We start from the raw sequence: 12,626 nt of genomic DNA, 5'->3' as shown, positions 1-12,626 counted from the left end.
GTTACTGTCTATATTTATTTTTAAATATTTTATTGTCATTCTGATTAAACACATAACCAAGTGTTGCTTCTTCGGCACCTATGGATCCCATCTTAATCAAACATCCACATCTTCTAACAACGTTTCCAATTTTGCCTTCCCAAACTCAGACTCCGAATACAGAAAAAAATCAAAAACTTCCAGGATATGTTTTATAACCAAAACTATCTCAGACATTTCCTAGAGGATCACTGAAAATTACAGAGATGTGTTCTCTTGTAAAATGAGATGCTAGAAATAATTTGGTTTGTTCGATATGTTATTATAAGAGTTGCATGCAAAAAGCTGGCAAATCAGAAGAGAGGCCAGCTTGCTCTAGGTTAAACCTGTATATGTAAATTTTATGATATGAATATTTCAGAAATCACATGCTTTATGGGACATTCCTAGAGGTATGCCAATGCCCTTGCTATCCATAATATGTTTTACTCTCCAGGAAAACAATGACCAAACTCTTATGAAAAAAGTCGGAGTTTTCCCAAACTTGGATCCAAGTCCTGGTAGTGCTTTGCCTGATGAAAGCAGGCAACATTAATATAAAACTGCTAGTTATAATTTAAAACGTTTATTTAGTCATAACCTTACTTCTTTATTTTAAATCCCTGGCATCTTCTAGGCCAGTGGTTCTCATATCAGTACATACATCAGACTTACCCATGAGGTTTTACAAAAATACATTTGTCTAGGCCCTACTATGCCAGTCCTGATGGCCTAGTGGTTATGACCCACTAGGTCTTAATGAGTGGGTTAAGACCCACTGCAGCCTGGGTTCGCGTTCTGGTCAGGGAACCACACCACCTGTCTGTCAGTTTTCACCCTGTGGGGACTGTGTGTGGCTGTGCTGTGATGCTGAGAGCTCTGCCACCCAGATTTCAAATACCAGCAGGGTCACCCATGGTGGACAGGTTTCAGAAGAGCTTCCAGACTAAGACAGACTAGGAAGAAGCACATGGCCACCCATTTCTAAAACTTGGCCATGAAAACCCTGTGAACAGCAGTGGAGCATTGCCTGATAGAGCACCAGAAGGTGAGAAGATGGCATAAAAAGACTGGGCAGGGATCCGCTCTGCTGCCCACAGGGTCATTACGAGTCAAAAGCCACTCGAGGGCACTAACAACAAAGGCCCTACTCCAGATACACTAAATGTCTTTATTTGATATTCTTGGTATATTCTTGCTATATTATGTCTCAGGATTATTGTATGTTATATCTCAAAATTTTTCCTCTACACAAATTTTGTTCACCCATTTTTATAAATCAGATATAACTCTGACTCCTTAAAAAATAGGCTTACTCATTGTTCTTAGAGCCATTTTGTCTAAAACTTTTTTGAATGGCTTTATTCCCTTCATTTTGCATACATCAGAAACAACCAAATTTCCTTTTCCGTACTTTATTTTTATTACGAACCGTCACCAGATCTTTCACATTTGAAAATTATCACTAATAAATTAACAATAGCCATTAAGTCTCTGTCATCTACAGAGAGTTTAGTTTTGTTTCTGACACTTGCCTGAAGACTCTGCTATAAAAGCTACAGGGTAGAGTTTTTGTTTTCCACAACGTAGGTCAGTCTCAGAGCCTTGCAAAAACGGGTTGCATCAGGTATTTCAAACTATTGACACTTCAAAGAACAGACTCTTGAGTATAGGCCTTTAAACTGACATCACTTAGACAACTTTTAGGCCATTCCAGTAGACTGAGTCAGGACTGCCAAGACTCTTTTAGTCAAGAAGCAGAAAGTTTCCCAAAACTGTTAAGCCGAGATCTAGCAGAACAATAATTAACTGCATTTTATTGAATAAACTAATGAGAGAAATTTTATTGTTTGAAATATTGTTGATGCTATTTTAATGTTCTATTTTCTGGACATATAATGAAGCCCTTTCTCCTCTTCCTAAGCTGTCTGTAAGCCACAACAATTTAGTAAACTCTGCTTCTGTAAACTGAAATATAATTTTTAGATTATATCTGATTCTCAATGATTCCCTCCCTCCCCAAATTCAGAAAAGTCCCTTTACTTTTCATGGCAATATTGTTATTTGCATAAGTTCAATAAAAATCTGTCTCATTTTAACAGAATATAACTGGAAAAACATTAGACAACCAAGTTCTTACTTAAAGTGTCATATTTGAGAAAGATGTTTCTTTAATCAGCCACATCAAGGGACTTTAAAGGAACAAAGGTTAGCTATACTTATGAAGCCTACAAAGTTCTCCCAGGAAAAGCAGCCTGATGCCTGGCTGACAAGGTCCAGCCTTACAGGTGTTAAAGAAGCTCCCTTCCCCATAGATTAGGAATCTTAGCAAATTTTGTGGACCTGGAGAAGAGAAGAATTTACCAAAGTTATAGGCAGTACATGTAAAATATGGGAAAGATATTTTCTGGGACTTGGTTTCCTAGCTTTGGGATAGCAAATAACAAAGGCTTTAAAAGTCCAATCTGAAATTCCTTATGAAAAGTTCCAGAATGAAGTTAATTTTGTAGATGTCGTAATTGTACTACACTGTATGGCTCTAGATATGTAAAGTAGATTCATGGAGGCTTATAGGCTAAATTAACACTCTTGCTGCACCAACGTAAACAATCAGGCCAAACCAAACAGGACGTGTCTTATTTTGTTCTCTAGAATAATCTTTCTTTGATATTACTATGCTTGCAAGAGGGAGAGAAAGACTACAGGGAAAAATGGTGAAAGACTGAAATGGACCAAAAGATTACTAGTTGTCTTCAATGGAAAACAAGCCATTGCCTAACACACTCTTCTAGGGCTCTGTGCCTTTCATTGTCTTTAAGCTATTTTACAACTCTGTAAATTGTGGATAAATGATAGCAATGCAAATGATATTTGTCCACAGACATGTCTGATGGAGGGACAACTGATTTCACTCCTCCCTCACTCCCCATGTAAAAAAAGCCACTTTTACTTCTATTTGTAAATTTATCACAGCATTTCTGATTTATCTATATAAAATTGCTATACTTTCAACTCTCTTTTGAATAGGCTGTAACATTTTACTGGTACCTTCATCAATTAATGAGTTAAAAAGAAACTTCAACAAAAATAAAATCTTATATTTGTATTAAATTCAGGATTATATCTTCTTTTAAAAATTATTCTTTAAAACTAGTCTCAGGGACATTTAATCTAATGAGGTAAACATAAAGTGAAGAGATGACAGATCTAATAAGTGCCATAACGTGGGAAACGTAAAATGGCGGGGGAATGCCAGGAGACATAATCTGGACCTGTGACATAAAATGGCTTCTTAGAGGAAATGAGCTCTAAGCCAAGAGAAAGAAAGGTAGGCAAAGCGGAGTGCACACAGGAGGCTAGCATTTCAGACAGAAAGACTCCTATGATCAGAGAGAGAATGTATATGAATGGTACATAAGAGAAACCAAGGTTTATTATGACGTACAGACCATTTTTTTTTAATAGAGAAAGGAAACGGAGATACAGAAATATGAGGCTCAAATGTAAACAAGGGACTTTAAACAAGGGACTTGATAATATTAAGAAGGTTGACTTTATCTTGAAAGCATCAGTGGGGAGTCCTGAGTTTAAGCAAGTCTTTAGGACTGGGGGCTCTGGAGTCATACTGCCTGGCTCGGAAGAAGGCTCTACCTACTGGTTGAGGACTTCCGCCATGTAAATTAAGTACTCTGCAGTTCTATTTCTTCATCCGTAAAATCAGAATTACAGTAGTCCCTTAGCTCATAGGGGTTTTATGAGGATTAAATGGGCTAATTCAGGTAAAGTACTTAGAAGACTGCCTAGCACATGGTAAGGAACCAGTGACAGTAGGGATATCAGTAGCAGTATTTGTCTTTTAGAGAGATCCTTCCATTGTCTTTTAGATCATTCTAGTTACACCCTGGAGAATAAATTAAATAGGGACAAAAATAAACGTGAAGAGTTAGGAGGATGTGAATTAAGCAAAGGACTCTAGAAACAGAGAGACACAGATAGATTTACAAGACATAAAAGAGGCACAAACAATAGGATTTGACGACAGATTGGTTACAGCAGTTGAGTGGGGGAAAGATAAGTCAAAAGAAATATATAAAGACCCTGGCTTGGGAAAGAAGCTTAAGCGGGAATGTTCTTGGAAATAAGACACAAGAACAACTATTCCGTGTCAGAGACTGCAGCAGGCACAGTAATACAAACATGAGTATGGAACACAAAAAGAGAAATGCCTCATTATACCACAGCAGATAAAACAATTCAATTGCATTATGGAGGAAGTACATCAGAAAAATGGGAAAAGGGCATCTGAGGCATATGAAATGGCCCAGAAGCATGAAAGGCCTGTAGTCAGTGTGAAAATAGGAAAAGAACTGAGAGACTGAAGGGTTAGAAGTGCGACTTGGAGGCACCTCTTCATAATCTTATTATTCCTACCTAAAAACTGAGCAAATAGTCTTCACAATGTCTGATGTCTTCTTGGCCATTACTAAAAGATTGGGAGCCATCCTGAAAAAAGGAAACTCTAAACACAGCATAAGATTTTCATCAAAAATAGCTAACTAAAAGCTGCAACAAAGTTTTGTCAATTAAACAGCATAAATCCACTGTAGTCATCAACTAACGGTACAGAAACAAATTAAGAAAGTCAGAAAGCAAACATTAGAACAGAATTTTCACGTTAGTACCTCTTATGCTATTAAATTATAAATCTTCCCGAAAGTCTATAAAGCAGTATAATTCTCAAACTTGTTATTCAACTATAAAAACTATACTCCACATAAAGCAGTTTTATCTAGTCCTCATCATTAATAAACATGCATGGCCTTGCACTATCCTAATAAAACGAGTGGTTCACATTTATGGAGTGTTTTCTATGTGCCAGGCCTATGCTGAGTGCTCTACAGACTTTAGATCATTTCATTCTTATCATAATTTTGTCAGATCGGTAAAATCAGCCCCATCTTGCAAAGGAGGAATCAAGAGAGATTAAGTCCCTTGCCCAAAGCAACACTTCACACAATCTGTAAATACAGAGCTAAGATTCACACACAAATCTGTTTGATTCCAGCATTATTTTTGACCCCTCTCTAAAAATGTATTTCTCTCACCAACACTGACTCCTCTCACTCAAAAAACACAAACTATGACCCTAAGAGGTCAACAGTACTTGCAAGCAGCAAGGCTACAGAAAAGTGAACCATGAAAATGACAAGCAGAGAGTAGGAGAAAAAAATTAAGTATTCTGAAAAATGGCCTCAAGCCATGAAGTATAAATGTGAACAACAGGGAAATACGGGCAATGGAGACATTAGCTTGATAGCAGCAAAAAGAAACAAAAGTACTCATTTCTTACAGAAGCAGTGAACCTCTCACAAATGTAAGAGGAGGTATGGCAAATAGTAGTACATGGATGGAAGATTTGTTGTGCATTAATCTTCTCAGCCACAGCCCTCAGTGTATTTGCAAAACCTAAGTGTGGCATCAACTAAATTTGTTTGGTAATCCTCAAACTCATTCACACCTCTGTATTTCCTGAGGTTGCAAACATTCTCCACTCTTCTCAAATCTCCAAAGTCCCTCCCATCACTTGCACAGAAAAGAATTCAACGTTTCTTGAAGTGACAAAAATCAAACTCATCCTCTCTTCATTACTCTTCTCCATCCTATCCACCCCAAAACACCTTTGCATGCATGCAATCTTTCCCGCCCCCCACCCCGCCCTTACAATCATCTTCTTTTTCATTCCTAATGTAATCAACTCTTTCAGATCATCTTACTCCTCGGCTGAACTACTATAATAGCCAACTAATATCCTTGCCTCCAGTTTCTCCCACAACCAATTCATACTGAAATCTCTTCCAGATTAACCTTCCTAACATATTTTGTTAAATCATACACTCCACAAGTTCATTTTAAGGTCTAATTCTTTAGCAAGGCCTTTAATTTTTGCCAAAACCCAGCCCAATATACATTTATACTTTCATCTCCTACTCCCCTATACAAAATTATCCACTGTGCCAAAAATATATATATAATTACAGCTCCTGAAATGTAATTTGGGTTGTCGCATTGGTTCTTCTATTGTCAAAAGAAGGAAAACACACTCAAAGAATATATAATAAGCCAATGCGTGTGACAGACCAACAACTCCATGTAGCAGAACCAAAGGGGTAATGAATTGATATTATTTCTCTGCATTAAATAACACACTGCTTTCAAATTATAAACATACTTAGAAAAAAAGCCATGATAAACTTTTTTAAAAAGAGCTAAAATAAATGAGTAGGGTTTGGGTCAGCATTCCAAGCAGAAAGAACAATAGAGCTTAATTGTTATAGTACATGCTTTTGAGTCAGACAAACTTGCCCTCAAATCTTAGCTACGCCTTTTATAAGCAGTGTGATCTCAGGCAAGTTTCTTACTTAAGCCTCACTTAAGTTTCAAAGATGATACCATCACCTAGCAGTTGCTGGAAGGATTTGCAGATAAAATGAATTACGCACAGAAAGCACCTAGTATAGTGTCCAGTACATGGTAAGAGCTAAATAAAGAGCTTCTTAAGAATTATTACTGTAGCAGTCACCCAGTGAAAAGGCTGGTTAGGAAGAAGCAGACAGTATAGGAAAGTAGTAAAAGGTAAGAAGGATGAGAAACATACACAGAGTACTTGTGTCATCTGTAGTATTCAAAACATTCACCAATAAGCATATAGAAAAACCATTCTTCAAGGCTCTAGGGTAGATTCCCATATAAAGTTTGGTTTCTTTAGATAGAAAGTGAAATAGACAAAATGTTATCTAAAGCTCCTTTCAGCTCTAACCTTCAAAAAGTCTGTAACAACTGCTGTGAACTGGAATCCTGGCTGTGGGTTATGAATGTTCATCCCCACCATTACATGGTTAATTGCTTTTGTATTTTACTAAGTATGTGAGGGCTTATTAATGTTCCATTGACCTCATGAATTTGAGAAACAAAACAACAATTCAGCCCCAACTAAAAAATTCCAATCACCAGTTTATCAGTCACAAAGAGGAACAGCAATAGCTAGTCTCACTAAAAATTTTACTGTAGCTGAACTTGACAAGCACACTATCAGCCTTATGTGAACTCAAAGTTAGGAACCTTCAGGTCCCCTACGAATTCTCAGGCAGAGTTTAAGAGGTAAAAATTACAAAAACAAAAAAGCAATCCTGGACAGGAGGTTTGTTCTTCCGTCAGCGGACAAGAGAGAATTGAGAAGATCAAGAGAAGAGTATTTCAGAATGGTAAAATGAGTCAGTAAGGCTCTAACCTAACTATACATTACTTGGGAACAAACCCAACTAAGCTTCGTATTCCCAAATCATGTCTTCACTGTAGGGACTTCTTTTACGCACTTAAGACATAAATCTATTCTTTCTCTAAAGAGCTAAAAACAAATTCAAAGTGCATACTTTCTTTTTACGTGAAACAACAGTCAAGGATTGCACTAGCTCTAAATATTTAACATGCCCACTTAACTGACTTTTTCAGTGTAATTTCCTAGTCTTATATATTGATTTTCACAAGAAGAAAATTATTCTTCCACATATATAGAAATCATATATCTGTATACTTATTTCAGAATGAATTGCTTTAAATGAATACTTTTATCAGCTTTCATTTTTGTAAATTATGAGAATCATATCTGTGCACTTAAATTATGGTTAAACTTATAGTATTATAATTTTATGATTTTAACAGTGACACGGCTATTTTATCCCATTTCTTTGCAGACAAAAAAAAGGAACCTGTTCATTCAATTTTCAGAAAAAGTAGTTATTTCTATCAAAATTTAAATTTGTATTGTTAGCCATATATTACAAAATTCACTTCAAAATGATAAATTTGTAATATAAATTTTTAAAGATTTTTCTATTTAAATACATCATATCAAAATAATTCATCATTTTGTTCATACTAAATACTTAAGGCACTACAGAAGACTACAATATAAAATACAAATGGAATAAATTCATCCTGAAGTCTCCCATTTTCTTTTAAGAAAATAAAGCTATAGTTAGAATTACTTAAAAATAAGAAAATATTGTCAATTCAACTTACATATGTAAATGATTCAGATAGCACTTTAACAAGGAGAAAATTGATCACTTATTTACAGCAGTTACTACTGACTTCTAAGTAGACAGAAATAATCAGAGGGTATCAACGTTTAGTATTGCCAAGTTTTTTTGATGAGGAAATTTTTAAATGTTTCCAAATATATATTCCATAGAATTGAGTGTAAAAATATGCTGAAACTGTAAACATTCAGTTCCCCTTAGTTTCAATATAAGAGCTTCTTCATCACCCAACCACTTGGTTACTTTAAAAGATTCTTCCCATATATATTCTGCACACACGGCTTTTTTTCCTCACAGTTGATCAAGAGAAAATAATTATAGCAATTCATGTGTAGTAGCAGTAGCAGCAGTAACAGTAGGAATAATCATAATACTCCAATTTTAAATGTTTTTTAAAAATTATGTGGTTCCAACCTGATCTCCAAAGTCCTCTGGGAATTTCCACAATACCACTGGATCTGTAAATAATTGACACATGGCATTAAACAGAGGCAAACGAACACATTTAAAGCAACGGTCTTGTTAAAATACTCTTAAAATTGTCAGAGCTACGTTTTTCATAATTATTAAATTTTTCTTTAAACATTTATAGTTGATGAGGTCAAAATTAAATATTTTGAACTTTTAAGGGTTTTAATGACCTTCGGAACAGGAACAAATGAAATAACAGATTATTAAAAATCATTATTTCTTTTAGCAGCTCACTTTTTTATTTATATACTTGAGATTTTAAGATTTTGAAATATAAATTTTCAGATTCAACTATACTTTACATATTTATTTTAATTGAAAAGAAAAATATAAATGTGGTAAATAGGTACTCAAATATATTATAGCCCTTAGAGACTAGACCAAAATACATCACCTTAAATTTCCACTTAAAATTCTAAATAAAAATTTATGAAAATCGTAATAATGTTTGCTTTATATCAAAGTTCAGTTTTTTCCAACTTTTTTTTTATTGAAGTATAGTTGACATATAATATTATATTAGTTTCAGGTGTACATCAAAGTTCAGTTTTGAAATCCCATGTCTGCAACTCTGTAAAGCACTTTTAAAAATAATGGATAAGTTGGTAATTACAATGGAGCAAGCTTAGTTAAAATACAATTGATATTTGCAGGGCACTTCAGAGAAATTTTTCTAATATGTTATATCTAGTTACTTATATATACAAATCAATGTTTTATAAATATTCACACTGGTTTTTCATTTTCATTATTTCTCACATCTCTCTTCTACTTAATATAATAAAAAGAAGTCCTTTTAATTATCATATCACTAATAAATATTTTGGTCACATACTTATTTTTTAATTCTGTCAAAAACAAACTTCTGAAAACTGTAAACATGCTTTAAAAAGGTAATGTACAATAGATAATATTACTTCTGAAAAAGCCTTTGAAAGCCCAAGATAATATAAGTAACAAGTATCACCAATATGGGAGGATTTAGATTCCACTCCAAGTAAAAAAGATTTGGTAGATCAAAGATATCACTTTATGTACCCAGTCACTAAAAAATTATACCTCTATTCCATTATTTCCACTATTGCATATAGCTTTTTTTAAAAATATAGTCTAAGGATGTATAATTTCAAGTTTTTAATGCAAAAACTCAATAGTTACTTAGCAACATTTTTAGCATGAGCTGGCTCCTCTCGTTGTGTTACTTAAGTTCAAAAGAATTTTTTTCAAATATTTTAACTTAGAAAAGAAAGCATGCTTTCTACAATTAACCTTTTTATTTATTAAGGAATAAAAAGTTTCTACATAAATGAATCTAAATAAGAAATTATTTAAAACATCTTATATAATAATAATGCATTATAAATTTATGACAGTAATATTAAATGATTTTTCCCTCACGTAAAACAATATGTACACATTTCTAAAGTGAATGTGACATGTATTACAAATACAGATCATCTACAAATACTCAGCCATTAATGTCCTGTGGAAGATTATGTTGGAAAAATATATATATGTGTGTGTGTGTGTCTTTATGTGGCACTTTTACCAAAATGGTAGTTATTAAGTTTTGAATCTCATAAAACAAAAGTGTGTGATGGAATTTTCAAGAAATATTAATCAAAGGTATTATCTTGATAAATTAATACAATAACTAATGGCCATATAAACAAATCATCATGCAGAAACATAGAATAGTCCTTTCTTATAACTAATGGAGTTAAAGAGTTTCAATGTGAACATTTAAAATATCCCTTTTCAACAACCTCAATTTTATAGTTACTGTGTGTGTGACACAGTAAGAAAATGTGTGTGACAAATTTCTTCCAACTGCGTCTTAAAAGCAGGACATTTACGTTGTTGTCTAGCCCTCACAGTCTGCCCCCATTGTTTGCAGCATTTACCTAAGTACGTTGCTACCTCACTTCTCTCACCCCCGACTACAGTGTTTTTTTCTGTATCATCCGTTTTCTTCCACAGAGTACGCACAAGTGAATACAGGAAAACAGCATCTATTGGTTTAATCATTTACTGGAAAACGTCCTATTTCTTTTCTTTTAATTAAATAAATTTTACACTTCAGCACTCAGAACTTTATTATAATCATGTGCATCCATATTTTGAAATAGATCAACTTAGCTACTGCCTATGTTGTCAGGTCAACTTTCCACAAGTACTGCAAAGGAAGAAACAAAAGGGCTCCGAAAAAAATAATAATAATCGGATTCTACAAATTTATGCACCAAGACTGAATTTTCTGTTCCCTGAGGATTACTTTCCAGATACCAGATCTGACCTAGCAATGTTAGGGTCCATTTTATGCTGATTTTAGGGATGAAACGATGGGAACTGCTGGCAGGAGTCATCGCTGCCAGAGATGACTGATACACACTGTGTTTCTCTTCTTCCCAATGTCTACTATTAATTCAAAGGACACTCCATACCTTAATTTAAAAAGAAACTTTGCCACCAACAATCTAGAAACCAAATAAATATAAAAGGGAGAATACATAACTTGACTTTTACATAAATACAGTTCATCTTTTATTTTAATGAGATAATGTTACAGTGTAGCAAGAAAAATATACAAAGTTTTATTAAATCAGTAAATTCGGAAGGTGAATATTTAAAGTATTTTTGTATCGCCATCACAAGTATTCCAAATTTACAATTAAGGCTCTTTTAAAATGTAAAGTGAGATAAATTCAGTAATATTTTATTTTCCTTTGTAATAGATCTTTCACGTTTTCTGGCCTTTAATTGAAAACAAAAATTAAAATAACTTAAAATACTAGTGTGATTCAACTACACTATAAAAAAAATGCAGGGAAAACTTTCCAATTTGCATAAATGAATAATATTTACTTAATTCTGTGGAATTCACAGATAAATATCTTCAAAATTATGCATTTGTAAAACCACGGTTCAGAGACTATATGCTTTTGAAAAGGTAGAATATATATTAGTAAGTATTTTTCTTGATTATAGCTTTCAGTGCTTATTTACCTACACTGTAGAATCAAAATTTTATAAATAAGGAAATTGATGCCAAAACAATGAGGAGTTTGTCTTAGTCATACAGCTAGTTAATGTCAGAGACTAGAACTTTCTCAGTTAAGATCTAAAAAGCAGCTATTTTAAATAACTTCCATAATCAATACATTTCTCTGTCCTATTTAACTTAAGTTCAATTTATTTCATTCAAAAACCTGTGCAGTGCTAGAGAAACAGGAGAAGTCCCTGCCCTCCAAAGCCCTACAGCATACATGGAGAAAAATGTCAAAGAGCTATCTAGTTTTTGTGCAAAGTATTGTTTTAAACCGGTATCCTGTAGGAACACTTTAACTCAACTTAAAAATTCACTGGCTTGATAATTTCAAATACGGTTACTAATGAAGGAATGATGATGTCCGTTGAATGTAAACGAGCAAGAATCAGTACACAAAATGTGTAATTTTTATTCTTTTACCTATGGAGATATAATAGTGAACTAAACAAAATAGGATCTCTACAACCTGTAGAAAAGAAGGACCTCTAAACACATAATGCAATAAAATTTAATGAGTGTCTTACTGAAAGGCCAGGATGCCACAGGACAAGATAAGGAAATCTAATCTAATTTAGAGTCATAGAAGCACTTCAGAGGGAAAATACATGTAAACTAACACTTAAGTTAGACAAGCAAAGGATGATTTGGGCTATAAAGTGGGCAGGGAAGAATATTCCAGACTGGAGAAACAATATGCATGAAGTTTTGGAGGCTAAAAAAAAAGCAGAATACATTTTAGAAACTGAAAAAGAAAAATGTAACATATCTAAAATGTAGAGTAGGAGAGACAGAATGTCAAGGGATGAAGCTGGAGAGTCCGGTGCCAGACTACAGAGTTTAAAATGTATCCTAGGTATCACCGGAAGCCACTAAAGCAGATGGTGACATAAACCAAATGAGAAAGAACAACTAGAAATGTACAAAGAATACAGCTAAAGTGTATATATTGTTATGAAAGTCACAGGAAGAGAGCATATCTAAAAAATTCT

At 33.9% G+C, this 12,626-nt stretch overlaps 1 protein-coding gene across 4 annotated transcripts in view; it reads right to left on the bottom strand.

Moving 5' to 3' along the window:
* DENND1B (DENN domain containing 1B) overlaps nucleotides 1-12,626 on the bottom strand; it is a 245,462-nt gene that overhangs the window by 171,961 nt on the left and 60,875 nt on the right. For 3 of the 4 annotated variants that reach the window (XM_087424343.1, XM_087424345.1, XM_087424344.1), the window contains exon 3: nucleotides 8,532-8,575. The exons of the other annotated variant lie outside the window; for it this stretch is intronic. In XM_087424343.1, coding sequence (XP_087280469.1) covers nucleotides 8,532-8,575 — 44 coding nt within the window. The remainder of the gene's footprint in view (nucleotides 1-8,531; nucleotides 8,576-12,626) is intronic. 4 annotated transcript variants of the gene reach the window in all.

This window comes from Ceratotherium simum, chromosome 36 (genome assembly GCF_057802395.1).
Source record: "Ceratotherium simum simum isolate JZ-2026a chromosome 36, ASM5780239v1, whole genome shotgun sequence".
NCBI lineage: Eukaryota > Metazoa > Chordata > Mammalia > Perissodactyla > Rhinocerotidae > Ceratotherium > Ceratotherium simum.
This window is presented reverse-complemented; position numbering and strand designations above follow the sequence as displayed.